Source organism: Manis pentadactyla, chromosome 11 (genome assembly GCF_030020395.1).
Source record: "Manis pentadactyla isolate mManPen7 chromosome 11, mManPen7.hap1, whole genome shotgun sequence".
NCBI classification, from domain to species: domain Eukaryota; kingdom Metazoa; phylum Chordata; class Mammalia; order Pholidota; family Manidae; genus Manis; species Manis pentadactyla.
The window spans coordinates 110,459-130,183 of record NC_080029.1 but is presented as its reverse complement, the minus strand read 5'-3'; the positions used below and the strand labels follow the sequence as shown (position 1 = coordinate 130,183).

The 19,725-nt window shown below is 51.7% G+C and overlaps 1 long non-coding RNA gene and 1 gene segment (V, D, J or C); one reads left to right on the top strand and one right to left on the bottom strand.

Annotated features, from left to right (window-relative positions):
* Positions 1-5,142: 5,142 nt before the first annotated feature.
* LOC118919451 (immunoglobulin heavy variable 1-46-like) lies at positions 5,143-15,312 on the bottom strand. The segment is given in 2 exon segments: positions 5,143-5,550; positions 15,226-15,312. Coding segments are annotated over 2 exon segments (363 nt in total).
* On the top strand, positions 5,349-15,315 carry LOC130679439 (uncharacterized). Its single transcript, XR_008992377.1, has 3 exons — positions 5,349-5,456; positions 15,052-15,137; positions 15,218-15,315. It is a non-coding gene; the product is annotated as an uncharacterized LOC130679439 (long non-coding RNA).
* Positions 15,316-19,725: the final 4,410 nt, after the last annotated feature.

Sequence of the window (19,725 nt, the reverse complement as noted above, 5' to 3'; positions counted from 1 at the left end):
ACTTCCACTCCGAAGTGGTATAGTTTCTGATATCCTAATGTGTATATGAACATAAAGAGAGTGGTCAGGTTTGGTCAGCTTTCCCTTTGTTTTCTGCTAGAAACTGGCAGGTTTCATGTACTGGATGGCATGTTCACATCTTTGGCAAATGTGGAAAGGTTGTGCGTCCCTGTCGTTCATGTGGCTCAGAGGTCAGCCTGAAGATTATGCCATCAAAGGAGTTTCTGTGTTTCCTTTCTACTTCTCAATTCACTTTTTTTTGCACTGAGTTCCCCATAGCAAGTGTCACAATACAGTGCACATTTCAAAGGTTTGAGAAAGTAATCAAACATTTCAAGAAACTTTGATAAGGTATTTGACTCAGAATCCTTCCTGGATTTCCTTTTCAGCTGACACCCAATTCAGTTCCCCCACCCCAAAACCCCAATGCGGTCACTGAAAGACGATAGCTGCCTCTGTTCCCTTGCAAATGTAGTGCCCCAAAGTACAAGTTGGCCTCCATTCATTTCTCTCTTCCTTTAACCTCCCCCAAACATTTTGTTGCCTGAAGAATTAGTTATGTTGGGGTTAGGGTTGGGGACAGGGATCACAGTCAGGGTTAGACATAGGGTTATAGTGTTAAGGTTGTGTTTAAGCATAACTGACTCTCTCTGTCTCACTCTTTTTCAATCTGTTCATGGTCGGCAGGACTCACCCAGTGTGATACATAAGTCAGGGATGAAGCAGGCCCCCTGTTTTTCTCTGTTCCCCACCCCTGGCCTTAGCTCTGATAGATGAATGAAATATCTTCTCTGGACACTGATTTGTTCAAGTCCCACTCAACCTCAGTCCAGGGGTGGGATGGCCTTGAAGGTCATGTGCAGTTCGTCCCATCTCCCACCTATGAAGGATGGTTTGATGGCCCTCCGACGGGTCATCTCCAGGTTCCAGCCGAGCTCTGATCTGTGAGGGCACTCAGAAGACATGTGGGCATTCATACTGCACTCAGAGAAGCCCCCCTGGCAGCCCCTGGTGTTTCCCTCCTGAGGGGCGGGTTGGGTCTTCCTGGGACCAGCTGGACCTGTCATGCCACCTGAGTGGCCACAGCAGACAGGCAAGTCTTAGACAAAACAGTCCTTGGCATCCGCCCATCCAGACAGACATCCATGGTCCTCCAGCTCAGGAAGCCCAAACCCTGTCAACCCTGTGATCACTTTCTGGGCTGACCCTGCTACTGGCAATTGAGCAGCTACTGGGGCAGTATAGACAGCCCTGGTGTCGTTTCAATTCCCAACACCTATGTGGTTGAAAGAGGTGCCCCCCTCCTCACAGCCTTAGCCATCTGAGCATTAAACCCCCTAAATGTTGAGTGCAGCCTTGGCCATGACAGCCATACAGCAGACTGTGTCCCTAAAAATATTTGCCCCTCTAGTCATAACAAAACTTTGACATTTCTCCTGATTAAGAATTGAAGATACATAAGCAACTGTGTCTCCCAGTGTACAGTTTCTCACTGAGGCTGCAGGGTTTTACATATGTGTGGCTCAGCCCCTGTGGCCTCTGGAAAGTCAGGTGGCTGTGGATTCTGTGTATGGAATAATCCTTGAGCATCCTTGAGCAAGAGTTTTAACCCAGCCTTTGGCCTCTGCTCTTTTTAAAGGAGGGAGAAGAGACTGGAAATGAGCAGATTTGTTCTTTGGGGCAGGTAATAATGTGACCAAGGGGAAGGCATGACTCCCAGGGGCACAGATGAGGTATGTGCACCTTCCAAGGGCATAGGGGCTATTCTGGGCCCATCTGGAAATGCCAGGACCTGATGCCGAGACAGGAGCCTCACACTCACCACAGCAGCACTTCATTTTCTGTAAGTGGAGAGTTCTTGCTGCTGTGGGAGGACAGCAGGGGCACCAGCAGGGTGGCTGCAGCCCCATCTCTCAGTGAGCCCCTCCTCCCTTGGGCTTCAGACCCGCAGTGGTGCACTGGACCCTCAGTGACATGGGATCTGCTGCTTTCCACACCTGGCATCTGTTCTCTTGCCAGGTCCAGCTCCTCAGCTTTCCTGGGAACTGTGTCTCACCTGCTCCAGCCCAAGCACTTCCAGAGGCAGACCCCACATCCCACCCACCCTGTGCCCAGTCTATCCAACTCTGGGCTCCATCCTCCAGGTACTCTGATGGCATCAAGAATGTGAATGCAGCCCAAGCCAGACCAAAGGCATTTAAATCTAAGGCTTTTCGTGGAACCCAAAGGAAACAGAAGCCATTCCTGGTAGAATTTAGGTGAGTAGGTGTCTGCTTGGAGTTACTGGAGAGCCTGGGTGCAGTGAGAGAGACTGTGCCTGTGATTGGGGCCACCCCAAAGGTACTTAGCAGGTTGGAGGGTTGGAGAGGGCCCAAGTTACACAGGGGGAGCATGAGCCCCTGGACCTGCCAGGCTGAAACCTAATCTTAGACCTGCCTCTTGCAGGCATTGATTCACTTCTACCTTTAAAAATATTGTTAATTGATTCTGCTTCAGTAAGAAATTTAATAACATGCATATATGGGAAACTTAATAATTCCCTAATATGGCTGAAGCTGTCACCTTAAAGTCCATTTTGAACTAAAAAAAAAAAAAGATGTTGGGGGAAGGGGAAGCCAGTTTTGGGAGGCCATAAGTCAAAGCAACTAAGCAATGGCATTGTTTTAATGCAGATTTAGGCTTTCTCCATTGATAAGAGTGTCTTGAGATTGACACATTCTATTCCTGCTATAGAGAGGGGGACACCCTCACGAATGGAGATTTCCCTAATAAATACAGATTTTACTCACAGAAGTGCATTTTCACTAGGTTTTCAGAGATTCTCCTGTGTCTGCTGTTTCAAAAAATTAATCAGACAAAAAAAAGTCCTTATGCCAAAGTGGCCCTTCTTGGGATGGCATATTCTGCTACTCTTCACATGGGTATGTAGGGGCCGAGAGCAGGCTGGCCCATCATGTGCCACTGTGACATGCAGATTATTTCAGAGTTGAAAACAATCAAGACCCAAAGTCTCAGAAGAAACTTGTCCTTCCCCAATTCAACAGCATACAAATATTTTCTACAGAGAAGCTGATCCAGGAAGAGCACTGTCACCACAGAGAGCTAGATTATATTACCTATGGGTTGTGGACAGGGAGGGATGTGGCAGAGCGTTAAAATTTCTCTCTGTGTCCCATTGTTTCTGTGTGGCCCAACAAACATTTCCTTACCAAACATTTACTTTTCCATATTCCTGTGACTTGTTTCCCTTTTCCTTTGGGGTCCCAGACTCCTACCCACTTTGCTTTAGTTCAGGATCATGTTTATATCAGACTGCTGACTGTCTTTAGAATCTATGTCTATGGACTCCATGAACATACTTAATCAAAACTTTTTTTCTCTTGTTAATCTGTATCATGTCCATCTGATCCTTAAACCAGTTAGAGGAACCTCAAGGGGTAGAGCAAAATTCTTCCACCATAATAGATATACCTATTTTGCTCATGCAATGGTCTATTGAAGGATATCCTGACTTAAGTTTTCTGACATTTTGAACATACCTGTTGTTCATAATTCCATGGTGGTTTTTGTGTGGGCATAATTTTTCAAAGCAATTGTGTAAATACTGCAAGTGCAATTGTTGGAGCCTAAATTGAGACTTGTTTTGAAAGAAGCACCACATTGTCCTCCGAGGCGGTTGTACATACAGCTCCACCAGCAGTGAAGGAGAGTTTCTGTGTCCTTCACCCTCCATCAATCGATGGTGTCATGTTTTGGAGTTCAGCAGTTCTAGGTGTGCAGTGCTATCTAATTGCTTAGCATCTAATTTAGTTTGTAATTCTCTAATGATGTATGATGTTGAGCATATTTTCCTATGCTTATAAACTATGTTTCTTCTTTGGCAAGGTGTGTGTTTAGATCTTTACCCATTTTTAATGGGGTTGCTTGTTTTAAAGTTTTTGTATAGTCTGAATACAAATCCTTTATCTGATATGTGTTTTGCAAATATTTTCTCCCACTTTGTGGCACGTATTTTGGTTCTCCAAACAAGGCCTTTCACAGAATGGAAGATTTTAATTTTACAAATTCCATGCTATTTTTCTCTTTTTTGAATAGTCTTTTGGTGTTGGGTGTTGAAACTCATCACCAAGCCCAACATATGTAGGTTTTCTTTTCAGTTTTCTTCTAGAATCTGTATAGTTTGCAACTTAAATTTCTCTATGAAAATTTTTGAGTGAATTTTGGCATAAGTTGTGAAGTGTATGTCTACATTTATTTCATTCCATAAGGCTTCCACATACAGTTCATTAACTGTATGTGAAGAAGACATGGGATACTGGGCACCAGGCTGTCTTGATTTTCCAAAGTTTCTTCATTCAGCTGTGGTGCCCACAGGGGGTGCGGCCTCCTCTGAGCTGTGAGCCCACGTCCTGCACTCACCCTGCCCGCCTGCAGGGGGGGCCACTTTCTCTGACAGGAGCATCTTTGAGTCCTGCACCGCTGCCCAGGGCCCGCAGGGGGCGCCCAAGCCATAGTGTTGTAGCTCTCAGCACATGCGCCTCCTCTAGGGGACAACATGGGATGGGACTGCTTTGTGCTGACAGGAGTTCATTACCCTCAGGATGCAGGGAGGTGCCCCCACGGGAGGAAAAGGGGAGAAGTCAGCAGTGTGAGAAGCTTCCTTGGCGCTGCCGAGCGCTCCTCTGGAGAGGTCGCAGAGTCAGCGCCTGCGCAGAGCTAGGCCTTCACAGAGTCAGGTGTGTGGGGCGCGGTGTGGCGAATCAGCTCTGTGGCACTGGGTGTGGTGGGGTGCTGGCACCACTGCACCTGGGAACTGGACTGGCGACCTTAGACCACAGGCAGCCGCACAGAGGCAGAAGGCATGGCTGTTCAGGGGGAGCACGGAGTTATGCTCCCTGCAAATCTTCATTCTCTGCTCCTCATGCAGCTTCCTCACTAGGACTCTCGGTTGATGACAGTCTCACTAAAAGTGCCCTGGGGACCCTAACATGTTCCCCGCAAAACAGAGAGTCCAGACGAGGTTTCCTCAGGGAAAAAACATTGCTTGCATCTTCCTTGCAGTAAATTTGGACTCTTACATCATTCCTCCAAATTACTGGTGTGCCATGAGATCTTTACCCTTTATCTCCCTCATCTGGTTTGAGGGAGTCAGGAAGTCATTGTCCCCTGTCCCTCCTCATCCCAGCACACCCCTGGTCCCTCAGGGTTTCTGACACCCTCAGGATGTGGGTTCTCACACTGTGTCTCTCGCACAGTAATACACGGCCGTGTCCTCGGGTCTCAGACTGCTCAGCTCCATGAAGGCTGTGCTTGTGGATGTGTCGCTGGTCATGGTGACTCGGCCCTGGAACTTCTGTGCGTAGCGTGTTCCACCATCTTCGGGGTCGATCCGTCCCATCCACTCGAATCCTTGTCCAGGGGCCTGCCGCACCCAGTGCATATAGTAGCTGGTGAAGGTGTATCCCGATGCCTTACAGGAGACCTTCACGGATGTCCCCGGCTTCTTCAGCTCAGCCCCAGACTGCAGCAGCTGGACCTGGGAGTTGACCCCTGTGGGAGGGCATGGGAGGGGATGACATGCCCTTGACTGGCCCTGTCCCCTCCTCATCCCAGGGACTGGGGATCCCCTCACCTGCAGCCAGTGCCATGAGGAAGAGGACTCTCCAGCTCCAGTCCATAGTGAGGGGCGGTGCTCTCAGGGGCTCTGTAGGGAGGGTGCGGTGGTGGGGTGATGTTCTCGGGGCACAGACATGCCCATATTTACCCTGGCACACCTCAGCTGATTTGCATATTCATGGGGCAGAATACTTTATAGGGAAGGCTGGTCCCTACCTGAGAACGAGCAGGTAGGGGACACAGGGACCATCCTAAGGGGGGTGAGGATCATCCGGGTTCCAGTCCTTGTTTTCAGATACGTGTCCCTGTCACATCCCTGAACTCAGGGCAGAGATAGCTACTCCCACTGTGGGACAGTCATCCAGGGAAACTGCTGCTCACTGTGAGCCCACCCTGACAAGCAAGGGACCCCCTCAGCCTGTGCTGGGCTCTGATATTGGAATGTCTTATCCTTGGATCATTGTCCTGAATATGCTGCACTATTAATTTAACAAGCCCACTGCCCTCCAGCTCTTCCCATTCAGGCACCCAGAAGGCCCAGCAATGCCCTCTTGAATGTGATTTTATTGCTCACTGAGTTGGCGGATACTTCTGCCATAATACACACTTCAGCATTCCTTGTCCATCTATTATTTTAGATTTTTTTCCTGCAATGAAACCCACAATTCTGAGAGGAGATCCTTCCTCTACTGCTGTTCCTCTGCTCCTGGGGCTTCAGCCCTGTGCTGACGTGTCCTGAGCACCCCCTGCACCCAGCCCCCACCATGCAGGGAGGGTCCTGTCTGGACACCCGAAGCATTTCCCTCCACATATCTAGCCCAGTGTTAAGTGGTTGTGTCCTCCTTCACATTTTCTTTCTTGGGCCACACATGCTTCTCCATCATCCCCTGTAATTGTGAGGGGGCCTTATTAAACCCACATACCCCACAGGGTGACCCAGGAGGGATTTCATGTCACCTCAGGGAGCCCCTTCCCTGCAGCTGCCAGAGGCACTGACACTGTCCACACTCACTGTGAGTCCAGACTCTTAGGGACCCTGGGGCCTCTAGTCCCCTTTAGGCTCATCTGGTTGAAGGTCCCCTCAGGGAAGAGCTGCAGGTAGAAACCATGGAGCTCGAAGACCCCACGTCACTCATATCCAGTAATACACACTCTGTGGCAGATTTTCTCAGTAACAGATGCCAGAATTGTCTTTACTCTGTGGATGCTGCTTAGGGATCGGGAACTGGGAATGTGATGGAAGGGAGTGAGGGGCATGTTACACCAAGCCCATGTTGCCATGGACAGGTTGTTGGGTGTGATTCTGGTAAGACTCAGAGACAAAGAGCGGAGCTGCAGAGATGGCTTCTCTCTCCCTAGCAATCATGTTATTCTGAAAGGATGTTAAGGGCATTGCTTGCTGAGGCCATTCTGATAGTGCTGTGAGATGGAGAGCAGAACAGGGTTTGGAACTGGAGGAAAGCATTCCTCCTTATGAACTGATGTAGAGTTGGTGGAGTTGCATTTGTGACCCGTGTTTTCTGGAAGGTAGAACTTGGAGGAATGATGTCAATATTTAGCCGAGGGCCATTGTTAAGCAGTATTCATGGTCTGCCTGCTCCCCCCGGCACCTTGTAATAAATGCAGTTGAACCTGACCTAGATTGTATGCAGATGGCATGCCTGCTTCTCCTCATCATCCTCAATATTCCAGCATAACCAGGTTTTCCTATGAAAAAATACGGAAACAATGGGTTGGCTCTAAGTGAGTCCTCAAACCTCCAGGAACAAGGACCATCATGGCCGCCCTCCCACTGCTGCTCCTGAAGTTTGTCCCATAGTTTGTGCTGCAGCTGCACATCCTATGAGCTGTCTCAGTCTGTGACTGGTTTATTGTGGGTTACCTGGGGGTCCTTTGAAGGAAAGCTTTGGTTGGGGCCCTACAAGGTGTCCTGGCTGGTGAACAGCAGCTCAGCTTCCTGGGGGTCCAGTCTGGCCTTCTTGATGCCCATCCCCATGGACCTTGGGTGAGTCTGGCCTGCACCCTAATTGCCACCCCACAGCACAAAACCCATGAGGGAGGATCATTTATAGGCCAACTGGAGCCCAGGTTAACAGGTGACAAAGTGATAATGTTAATAGCACAAGGTCATTTCTTCTTCACTTCCCACTGTCACCAAGCAGGTACATCCACTGGGCTCCTGCTGTCACTGGCTTTTCTCAGTTTGACCACACAGAGAACAGCAGGGGAGTCCTGGGCAACAGTGAGAGACAACATCCTTCCAACAATTCCTGTAGCCTGCAGGTGCCACAACTGAGCTCCAGGTAAGGACTCTGAGCCTGAAGATTAGGACAGAGGCAGCACATCCTTTAAACTCAGGAGCAGAGGCAGCAAAGGGAAAAGCAGGAAAACAAATAAAGATGGTGAAATGGATTTGAAAGAAAATGAGCTCAAAGTGAGAGCCAGGCCTGATTTGCCCACTGTGGTCAGGAGGAGAGTCAGACATGAGCTCCCAAAGGATTTGTAGCACCTGACCCTGGCCTAGCCTGGTCTGGCTCTCATGAAACCTGTACATCCTGTGTGAATCAGGGAATCCCTCAGAGGGCTCTGTCCTGAGCCTGATTGGAAACCCCCACCAGTGACCCCTGAGCTTATTCGGGATTCCCACCCTGGTGACCACCCAGGGTCATTTATGCCTCCTTGAGGGACACACAACATTTGGTGCAATGGTGAAAAGAGCTCCAATCAGCAGGAAAACAAGAAAACCTTCTGTTCTGCGAGATGTTAGGAGTGAGCAAAGGAACATAAACATACAGAAGTTCCCTGGGGGAGCTGCCACGTGGAGAGGGAGCCCGGACCCTGACAGGAAGCCACCCTGAGCCTCCATGTGCACCTGCTCCTGGGGCTGCGTCCCTCTGATGGTGGGTCCTCAGCGCCCCCTGGTGTCCTGAGCCCCTGCTGCCCAGCTGCTACTGTGTACTCCAGGGAGGTTGGTGTCTGGGCTCGCAAGGGTCTTCCCCTCACTGTGTCTTTTGCACAGAAATACAGGGCTGAGTCCTCGTCTGTCAGGCGGTCCATTTGCAGATGCACAGTGTTCTTGGCATTGTCTCTGGAGATGGTGAACCTGCCCTTCACGGAGTCAGTGTAGTATTTGCTGCCTCCACCACTACTAATAGCTGAGACCCACTGAAGCCCCTTTCCTGGAGCCTGGTGGATCCAGCTCATGTAATTACTAACGAAATTGAATCCAGAGGCCAGAGAGGTGAGTGTCAACGATAGCCCTGGCTGCACCAAGTCTCCACCAGACTCCACCAGCTGCACCTCACACTGCACACCTGCAAATACAGAGGCGTCCTGGTCAGGCACCTGTCACACATCCACTGGATCCCCAGTCACATCGCCCACACCCCCAGGGTCTCCTGTTCCCCATCCATCATTTCCTAGGAGAGCAGCAAGGAGAACCCAGCTCAGCCCAGACTCCATGGTGAGCCGTGTGTGTTGAGTCCTGATGACCGACTGGGGACACCTGGGACTCCTGGGGCTGGGGCTCCTCTCCCAGAGCTGCAGGGTCAGGGCTGGGCTGCTCTTCATCAGCAAAGGGAGGGCTCCATTTGCATGAGCTCTGACTCGATAGCAGCCCTGGGGCTGGACGTCTGCAGAGTGGGTAGAGCCCCCAAGCAGGGGTGTGTGTTAGAGATGATTAACACATTGAAATGCTTTCAAAGTATATGAATTTTCATTGTGTCTTAGTGTATTGATAGAAATGAGTGACTATTATACACTAGTGCAAAAATTAGTGTTATTCGTATAGACATTCGTATGGACATTAGAAAGGATATTCATTTATATAGATCTAAAAATTGCATAAAGACTGCAAATGGGTGCTGGAAGGTTTCCCTGAGACCATGTCTGGTGGAATGACCCCAGGGGTGAGGGCCTGTGTTCCTCCCAGTGGCCCCGACTGCTCCCAAGTCCACCTCCAGGGAAGAGCTGCCACATTCCCAGTGATTTTCACGCCCTTCCTGCGTGGAAATGCGGGATTTGCTGCATTGCAGTCCTATATAGAACACCGAGAAAGCCAGGCTCACACACCTGTGCTTAGGGCTCCAACATTTTCTGGGTCCATATCTAACTCTCTAGCCCTCCTGCCCTCTGATATCCATGGTTCCCTACCCCACCTTGCTGAGGTGCCACGCCCAGGGAATGCACATCGTTACATTTACATCACTGTCTGTGATGTAGATGTTCCTATGCACCAGCATCACTACAACCCGAGGGGATAAACCCGTGTTCTCGTGTCCCTGGGATTCCTCCCCACCCCCCACCCCTTCCTTCCTCACACCCAGGTGTCCAAGATCTTTATGGGGCTTCACAGGTGATCTCATCTTGGAGAATCCACATAAATGGATGCCCAGAGGGAGCTTTAATGCTGAGGCGCCAGTGAGTTTGGGCTAGGAACTATCAGGGTACTGTTCACAATTCCTTAAGGGGAAACCAAGTCTGGGCCGTGAGCTTGAGGAAACTGAAGCAATAAGGCATTTGGAATGAATGCTTGTAGACCTCAAGGCTGCCTGTGTTTCCCATCTAAGTGATCAGTAAAGCCATTTTGTCTGAAATAAACCCATGGACGCTGTGCTGGCCTGAGGCTGTTCTGCACGTGGCTCATGGCGTGACACACTGGGCACACTCCCCACAGCGGTGCCCGGATGCCCACCCTCTGCTCCTGCTGAAGCCGTCAGTGCTGCCATCTGTCCCTGGGAGTGACTGCAGGATCTGGGAGATGGAGGGGGTCCCTGAAGGGACACTTTGTTCAAAGACACCCCCATGAATTTCTGGGACCTTCCCTGGCCTGCGGGACAGTGTCAGAAACCCCCTCCCTCCACAGCCTCTGCCCGTCCCTCCGGGTCAGAGGAGCTCCGGGAGCTGCCACCTCCCAGCACCGCCCAGCCCCCTGCCTTCTCCCTGCGCAAAGCTGCTGCCCAAATAAAGAACCCGGGCCAGTTAAATCCAGTCCTTCTGACTGCTTTAGGGGACACAGAATAAAAGGCAAAGACAACCCGTGATTGATAGAGACCTACTTCTATGTGCAGGTGTCATATAAACTGACCACGGCCATGGTCAGAGCTGGGCCACCTGGCTGGGTTGTCTCTCCCAGTTGTTGTCTCCAACAGTCACCCACAGTCCCTGTAAGGGGGTCTGCAGATGTCATAAAAGTCCACCACCTCATTTCCCTGAGACTCGGGGTGTGTCCTAGAAACTGGGGTGTTCCAGGTTCAGTCAGAGCAGGACTGAGGGACACGATGTGCTCAGGGGACAGAAGCCTCTGCTGTGGCTCAGGAGGGACAGTGTGGCCCTGTGGGGCAATGGAGCCCAGACTGCCCAATGTCCCAACCCCTGAGCTCTCAGTCACCACCCTTTCCCACCCTCCAACCCCACTATGAGGGTGGCCTCTGCAGGACAGCTGAGCCTCACAGGCCTGCACCCACTTTAAAGGTACTGATCCGGCCTCCTCCTGGCCTCTACCTACCACTGCATTTACCCAGGGTCCACGTGTGGAGGGACCAGGCACGTCCCTCTACATGGGCTCTAAGGGGCAAGAGTGGTGAGGATGTCCCATCGGCCTTTTATGGTGCTGAGGGCTCCCCAACTTAGGTCACAGCTGAAGCCTAGGTAAGGCCTGAGCCACAGGTTCACCCCTGAAGCCACATCAGGGAGCAGGAGACAGAGATGTGGCCACACAGTTTAGCAAAGAAAGACACTAATTCACAGAAAGTGGGGGCAATGCGAGCAAGGCTCAGAGAGCATGAGCCAGATACTTTCTGAGGAGGAGGGTCATATGTCAATGCCACCAGGTCCTCAGGCCACAGACCCTGGACTGGATGCCTTGGGTGTCACCCCAATCCTCAGACTGTCCTTGGTGGTTTTCTAAGATTCCCACCCAGAGTCTCATTGGAAAACTCCCACCAGGTCCCTGAGCATCCTCAAGCCTCTGCTTGGGACCCCTGCACCCATTGCTGCCTCCATAGCTGAACCCCTGGATTTGGTGCATGTGATAAAGTGACCACACATCACAACAAAGATCCTAAGCCAGAAATGCCCAGTTCCTAAAGCATGAGGTGCACAGAGGGTTTCCATGGGAAGCGGTTAGATGCAGAGGAAACCACAGACTCTGGCAGGAAGCAGCCTTCCTGTGCACCTGCTCATGGGGCTACTTTCTGAGCTGTGGGTGCTCAGCACCCTCTGGAGTCTCAATGTCCCCTAGTTTATCCTGTGTGTCCGACGGTGTCATGAGCACCTGGTATATCCTGAGCACCCCTGGGTGTCCTCAGTACCCCAGAGCCCTTAGATGCCTCCGGTGATCCTGAGAGCCCCTGAGAGCCACTGTGGAACCTGGGAACATGGGCAGAGCTGCTCTGGAATGAGGGGAAGAGGCCCCCACCTCCACTTCCATGTGGGTCTGTAAGTGTCCATTTGCTCTCAGGGCCTTAACTGGACAGACATACATGAAGGGCCCATCCTGCCTCCAGGAGGTGGGGGCACCTGGACAGACAGGGTTCATGGACAGACAGAAGAGACAACAGGGTAGGTGGGCATTGGTTCACAGGGGTGCTGGTGGGTTTCAAGTAGAGCTCATCCCCAGGAAGGGAGAAACAGGTACATGGGTCTCTGAGATGCTGGTGACATTTGTGGACGTTATTCATGGTGATTGTGGCTGGACACTAGGTCATGTTACAATAGTAGGAAGATGAAAAAAGAAGAAAAATAAAGACAGAAGGGTTTTTAGAAATAGAAAAGACAAAGGGTAAAGCTGGAAAGGTGCCATTGAAGGTCCCCAGTGATGAGGACACTGAGGGGAATCAGCCACCATGACCTGGGGTGACTTAGAGGGGCAGGTGGCTCTCATGCTGGGGAGATGGGACCCTCCCCCTGATGCCTTGTGTCCCCTGGAGAGGGCTCAGGGGATGGACAGGGAGCAGAGTCTGGTCTCAGCACAGGGGGTCCTCAGGCCTGCAGCGTGGAGTCTGTAGGACTCGGTGAGCGACCGTGTGACAATGTGCGCAGAGGGACGGCACTGCTGCTGGGGTGTGTTTGCTTCAGGAGAGTTTCTGCTGCTGAATCAATGAAATTCCCCTGTCACCAGTTTTGTTTGTTTTGGTTTTATTATCTACATGTTCTTGGAAGCTCGGTTGCCAACATTGGTAATGAAGAAACTCAAATATGAGAAGAAATTTTTCACTAAGTGTCCATAGACACTTGGGCGTAATTAAGGTTAGGCTCAAGGACTCTTGTTCATGGTAACCTGGAGGCTGATCTCTGATGAGATGGAAACATGTTAACAGAAACCATCAGTGATGACAAGAGCCTCAGTTCTCTGAGCCACTTACTGGAAAACCACCGGATCAGGCAAATACCCGCAGTATAGGATCTGATGGCTCCAGCTGTACATGAACAGAGGTCCACCTCATGGATGCAGCTTCACGTCCCCCCAGGCACCTGTCCCCATGCACATGTGACAGCTCTCAGTATGGGGTCACACCCCTTGTTCTTCAGAAGCTCACTTTCAGGAGAAACATCCAATAAAAATTACCCATGACTCACAATGAAGGGATTTTTCTCTGGAACACTGACAACAAATGTCACTGCACCACCCCAGAGAGTCAGTGCTTGGGTTCATGGCTTACCAATACCTCCCTCTCCTCTGGGTGCTGGTAAACGGACTGCGTGGCTTCTGAACAACAGGAATTTATTCCTCATGGCTGTGGGGTCTGGGAATCTGGGATCAGGTGCCAGCAGGTTGGGGGACTGGGGAGAACCTCCTCCCTGGGTGGTTGACCCTTCTGTGGCCTCCATGGAGGGAGGGGCAGGGGAGCCTCCTCAGTGCTGCTTCATGAGGGCGCTGAGCCCATCCCTGAGGCTCCCCCTCCTGACCTCAGTGCTCCCCAGAGACCCCGCCTCCTAACCCATCGAAGTGGGCATGAAGTTTCAACATGTGAAATTTTGGGGACACAAACCTTCAGCCCATATCATTAACTAAGGCATCAGGTTAACATTCCAAACACCTGGATGTCTGCTGCAGCAGAGCCCCTCAGGCTGAGGAGTCTGAGGCCTCTGATATTTGAATGAAAACAGCTGATGCAAGACCTTGATAACAAGCTAATGACCTTGAGTAATAGCTTCCTCCTGAGACTGGGTCACACCCCTTGGTAATTCCATTATTTCCATTATTTTCTTATAAGAATTCCTTAATTACTCATGAACTTCTACACTTAGTGGACCCAGGTTGTTGTCCATCCATAATGACCTCTTATCTCCCACCCAGTTTTTATACTTTTCAGTTTAATATAGTCTCAGGCTCTGTTTTGACGTCTGGCTGCTGACACCCCAAGGCTCATCCCCCCTCCCTGTGCCCACACGTGGAAATATGATAGAAAGCACAGCTCCCCTCCTTGGATGCCGGTGTGTCACGAAATCCACAGAAGCCCTCCTGGGAGCATGACCCTCACCTCTTCCCCCTGACCCTCAGTAACCCTCTGGGGGAGTCTCCTTTCCCATCATTCTCTATGTTTCCCGATCAGACTGGATGTCCTGTGAATGTCCTGTGGGTGCCCTGCCCTGCATGGTGCCCACTTCAATCCACGGTAGTGGTGCCCTGAGGCCCCAAGAGTGCAGATGCCATGAGAGCTGATGGGGAGAGGCAGGTCCCTTGGCAGATGTTGGAGAAACCCACATGGGTGCCCACTAAGAAATTCAGGCCACAATCCTCTATTTTCAGTTTGATTGTAGGTTGGAGGGTGTGATGTAGGGTGGACTGTCCCCAACATCTATGGGACAATTGAGGATCATGTAAAACCTGAATTTTCTGGTGGTTATAGAATTCAGGGAAATTTATCCTTAGACCTCACTTCTTCCTGTGTGCAGAACAATTTCTTTGAGAATGTCCAGATTCCCACAAAATCTGCAGTTCATCGGAGGTAGAGAGTGAGAGCTTTGAATTAGATTTGAGTTACTCTGAGTCACTCATGGGCCTTCCTACACATTCAATAGAAAGAAAGCACTGCTGCATTTGGGTGTCTTCTTTTTATTCTTGTAAGTTTTCTGTTTTGAGATCTTTATGCTTTGTATCCTTCGTGATCAGGTTTGAGCAAGTCAGGAAGTCATCGTCCCCTGTCCCCTCTTCAGCCCAGCGCACCCCCTGTCCCTCAGGGTTTCTGACACCCTCAGGATGTGGGTTTTCACACCGTATCTCTTGCACAGTAATACACGGCCGTGTCCTCGGTTCTCAGACTGCTCAGCTCCATGAAGGCTGTGCTCGTGGACGTGTCCCTGGTCAGGGTGACTCAGCCCTGGAACCTCTGTGCATAGTCTGTGTCTCCGTCTAAAGGGTAGATCCGTCACATCTACTCGAGTCCTTGTCCAGGGACCTGCCACACCCAGGTCATATAGTAGCTGGTGAAGGTGTATCCGGACGCCTTGCAGGAGACCTTCACGGATGTCCCCAGCTTCTTCAGCTCAGCCCCAGACTGCACCAGCTGGACCTGGGAGTGGACACGTGTAAGAGGACATGGGAGGGGATGACATGCCCCTGACTGGCCCTGTCCCTCTCAGCCCATGGAATGGGGAGCCCCTCACCTGCAGCCAGTGCCAGGAGGAAGAGGACTCTCCAGCTGCAGTCCATAGAGATTGGCGGTGCTCTCAGGGTCTCTGTAGGGAGGATGCGGTGCTGCTCTCGGGGCACAGACATGCCCATGTTTAACCTGGTGCACCTCAGCTCATTTGCATATTCATGATGCAGAACACTTTATACTGAAGGCTGGGCCCTACCTAAGAACGAGAATATAGGGGACACAGGGACCATCCTCATGGAGGTGAAGACCCCAAGTACCAGATCTTGTTTGCAGATATGTGTCCTGGTCACATCCCTGAGCTCAGTGAAGACAGAGCACCTCCCACTGGGGCCAAACACCACGGAAGGTCCTGGTCCCTGTGAGCCCTCCCTGAGTGGCATGGACACCCCGTGACCTTGTGCTGGCATCTGAAATCTGAGTGTCTTACTCCTAGGATCTCAGTGTCCCCAAAATGCTGCACCAGTGAGTGAATCCCTCCCTGTCCTTCAGCTCCTCCTACTCAGAAGCCCTGGAAATGCCTGCTTGGTCCCTTGCTTTCCATGACTGTATCACGTAGGGTGAACACTTCTTATAGGAGAGGATGTTGTAGCTCACACCAGCTGTCTGTGTGCATCTTTAAATTGGATGAAATTCTTTGGGAAATCAGTGCCAGGCCCCAGGTGGGAAGCACTTCTCACTCCCTGCACCTGCTCTAGGGATGTAGGCCTGTCCTGGGGAGCCAGCTCCCACTGCCTCCCAGCCCCTGTCCTGCAGTGCGTGTCCTGTCTGGGCCCCCAGGCCATTTCCCTCAGCACCTCTAGTCCAGTGTACATGGCTCTGTCCTCCCTCAGGTGCTCTTTCAGGGCACCACGTGCACTGACATGGTCTCCTGAAGCAGTGAGGGGGCCTTACTAAACTCACATGCTCTGCACAGAGACCAGGGGGAGTTCATGCCCCCAGGGGGCCCCTTCCCTGGAGCTGCCAGAGGCCCTGACAGTCCACACACACCAGGAGTCCAGACACTCAGGGCTCTGGGGCCTAGAGTCTCCTTGAGGCTCCTCTGCACAAGGTACCACCTGAATGCATCTGCACATACTGACCTCATACAATAGCCCACTGCATGTCTACAGACACACACACACACACACACACACACACACACACACACACACACACACAAAACACAAGGATAGAAGGTGGTGTTCTTGCTGACTCCAGACTTGATGCTCCCTGTGTCTAGCACATGCACAGTGACCCCACACTAACTCTAGGCCTGGGGACAGTGACTTCCTCTCTCCATCAGAACCACACTGAACCTTCCACAGCACAGAATAGCACGTTTATGCCCATGTGTTTGTTCCTGCAGCACCTGGGACCCCGCAGACACCCAGTGACAGTGGGACACATTGTCCCTCAAATAGATATGGAGCCCTGTTTCTTCCTGGTCCAGTCAGGGCCCATGCAGCCTTGTTTCCCCTGCAACAGAGGCCTGGAGGGGGAACACTGAGGAGAGGGTGAGGCAGCTCCCATCCAGCTGACTCAGGGGAGGCTGCACTGTCGGGGTACCTGAGGGGAGGGGCAGCCAGGGCAGGTGAGTGAGTCCAGCTCATGAGGGATGCCCTACTTCTGCAGGACTCCTGGCCACCATGAGGGACTCACTTCTGCCCATCTTTGGGGCTCCTCCTGCTCGTCACCTCCCCCCTGACACCCTGTCCATGGGCATCAGGCCCCGGCATCTGGCCCAGCGTCAGACTCGCTGCTTTGTCCCCAAGAATGGCACCAGCCAGGTCCCTGCAGGACCCTCACCTCCTCACTCCTGGTCTGTGTGTCTGGTGGAAACCTGATGCCCCATGTATCCAGTGAGGACAGGGGACCTCTGGCAGAGTCACCAAGGGGACAGAGAGAGGAAGGGTCTGAGGCCGAGAAGAGGGGCCTGAGCTGGGTCTGGAGCTGATGGGGTTGCAGAGGCACAGCTCTCCTGCCCCTGATTTGCTGACTGTTCTCTCTGGGTGTCCCCTAGTCCCCTTGTGCAGACAACATGTGCATCCTGTGGCACCTGCAGCACAATCTGCTCTTACAAGCTGGGTGGTGTATGTGTGTGGAGGGCATTATGTCCTCATGATTATACAGTAGGATTCAGTGGAACTTCTCTGGGCTGTGACCCTCACAAATCTACTTATTGAGCATATCCTCTGCCCCCAAATACCTACCTGGGTGCATGGTCCCAGTCCATTTCCCTGATACAAAACCCTGTTCACTATTACTCACCCCTTAGATGTCATCACATGATGGTTGGCCCAGAGCAGGGAGGAATCCCCTCCCACCCCAGAACACAGGTCAGGAGAGTCCATCCCTGAGGGTCTGCCTGGAGGAGGTCTTGCGGATTTCTCAGGGATCAGTCATCTCCCCTGGTCAGAGCCATGAGGGGTTGTGTGGATCCCATCTGAGAAGCTGGAGGCCCTGGAGGGAAGGCCAACACCAGGGTGGGTGGGGAGCAGGTGCTGTCCTCCCCTTACCAGAGACCCCTGTGACCCACCGTGCATGACCATCCCCTGAAAGGGCTCCTACTCCTTGTGCTCCTGCAGCTTCTGTTCCAGGTGAGGAGATCACTCTGTGCCCTGGGAGGAACATCAGAGAAAATCCTCTGACCTCACTGAAGGGGTTTTATCGGGAATGTTAAGTAGCAGTGCTGATGGGGAAACCCGGAGAGTGTGTTCGGCTCACGGGTCACCAGGGTCATCCTCTGCTCTGGCTGCTGTACTGAAGACCCACAGGCGGGGTGGCTGATAAACAGCACATATTTATTTCTCACAGCTGTGGGGTCTGCGATCCTGATCCCAGGTGACAGCAATTTGGGTTCTCTGGGGAGAACCTCCTTCCTGGGGTGATGTCCCTCCTGTGACCTCATGTAGAGGAAGGTGAAGCGCATCCTCCTCAGTGCTGTTTCATGATGGCCCGGAGCCCACTCATGGGGCTTCACCTCCTGACCTCAGTGCTTCCCAAACACCCCATCACCTAACCCATCACTATGGGCATTAGGATTCAAGATGTGAAATTTTGTGGTGAAACAAACTTCAGCTCATGTCAATAACTAAAGTGTCAATTTAAAATTTCTACACCTGGAAGTCTACTGCCACACAACCCCTCAAGCTGGGCTATCAGAATACTCTGACTTTTGAATGAGCACAGCTGATGCAGGACCTTGAGGACATGCTCATGACCATGAGTAATAGACAGCTTCCTCCTGAGACTGGGTCACACCCCTTGCTAATTCCATTACTTGCATTATTTTGTTATTATAATTCCTTGCTTTCTTATGAACTTTCTTTTACATTCAGCAGACCCAGGTTGATGCCTACCCATAATGACCTCTTATCTCCCCCTATACTTTATACTTTTCAGTTTAATACATCCTCAGGCTCTGTTTTGATGTCTGACTACTGACACCTCAAGGCTCATCCCCCTCCCCCTGCCCACACGTGGAAATATGAAGGAAAGCACAGCTCCCCTCCCTGGATGCCACAGAAGCCCTCCTGGGAGCAGGACCCTCACTCTTCCCCCTGACCCACAGTAACCCTCTGGGGGAGTCTCCTTTCCTGTCACTCTCCATGTTTCCTGATCAGACTGGGAATCCCCATGAAGATCCTGTGGGTGCCCTGCCCTGCACAGTGCCCACTCTGGTCAATGATGCCCGCGTGGGGCCAAGACCATAAGCACCCACCAGGATTTCTCCTTTGGCTTTGGGTTCATGAGGCATCTGCAGCGTGGTGCCCACCAGGCACTTCCTGAGCTGCTGGCAGACAGCAGGTCCCTGAGCATCTCTGGGCTGCACCTCTCTGATATGGTAAAATGTCTGATATAAGATTTGGTAATTAATTGGTTGTCAGGGACATGAGCAGATTGCCTTTTGTGCATGTGAGAATGTTTCCTCCTATTACAGTGACCCCTGCTGATTCAGAGACTGATGTGGGAAGTGCACAGTCATGACTCCAGAGGGGTTCTTTGTGGAGAGAAAATACATGCACAGGAAGACCCCATGCGTACAGGAAGCCAGGCCTGAACTCCACCTGCATCAGCAGCAGGGATTGATCCTGCTCTGTGTCTCCTGGGCGCCCCCTGGTGTCCTCAGACGCCTGTACCAGGTCTCTCCTGCCTCCCTGAAGGCAGGTGGGTGTCTAGGATCACATGACACCTTCACCCACTACCGCGCTGTGTTGTGCACAGTAATGCCTGGCCAGGGGCGGCTCTGGGAGGAAGCGGATTGCCCAGCTTGTTCAAGTTCTCTATGAATGTGATGAGAGCGAAGTAAACAAGAGTGAGAGGTTGGGAAAGAATTTTTATTTCTCACGTCTCAGTCTAGCTCCCAGTGTCCTATGCCCCCCTCACCCTTCTGTGCTCCCCAACTCTCTCCCTCTCCCACTGCAGTGGGCTCCCCTGTCCCCAGGTCCTTCATCTTGGGGTAATCCCGTGGGTAGGTCCCTGTTGACTGGAAGGTGCCTGACCAATTATGTACCAGGAATGAAGG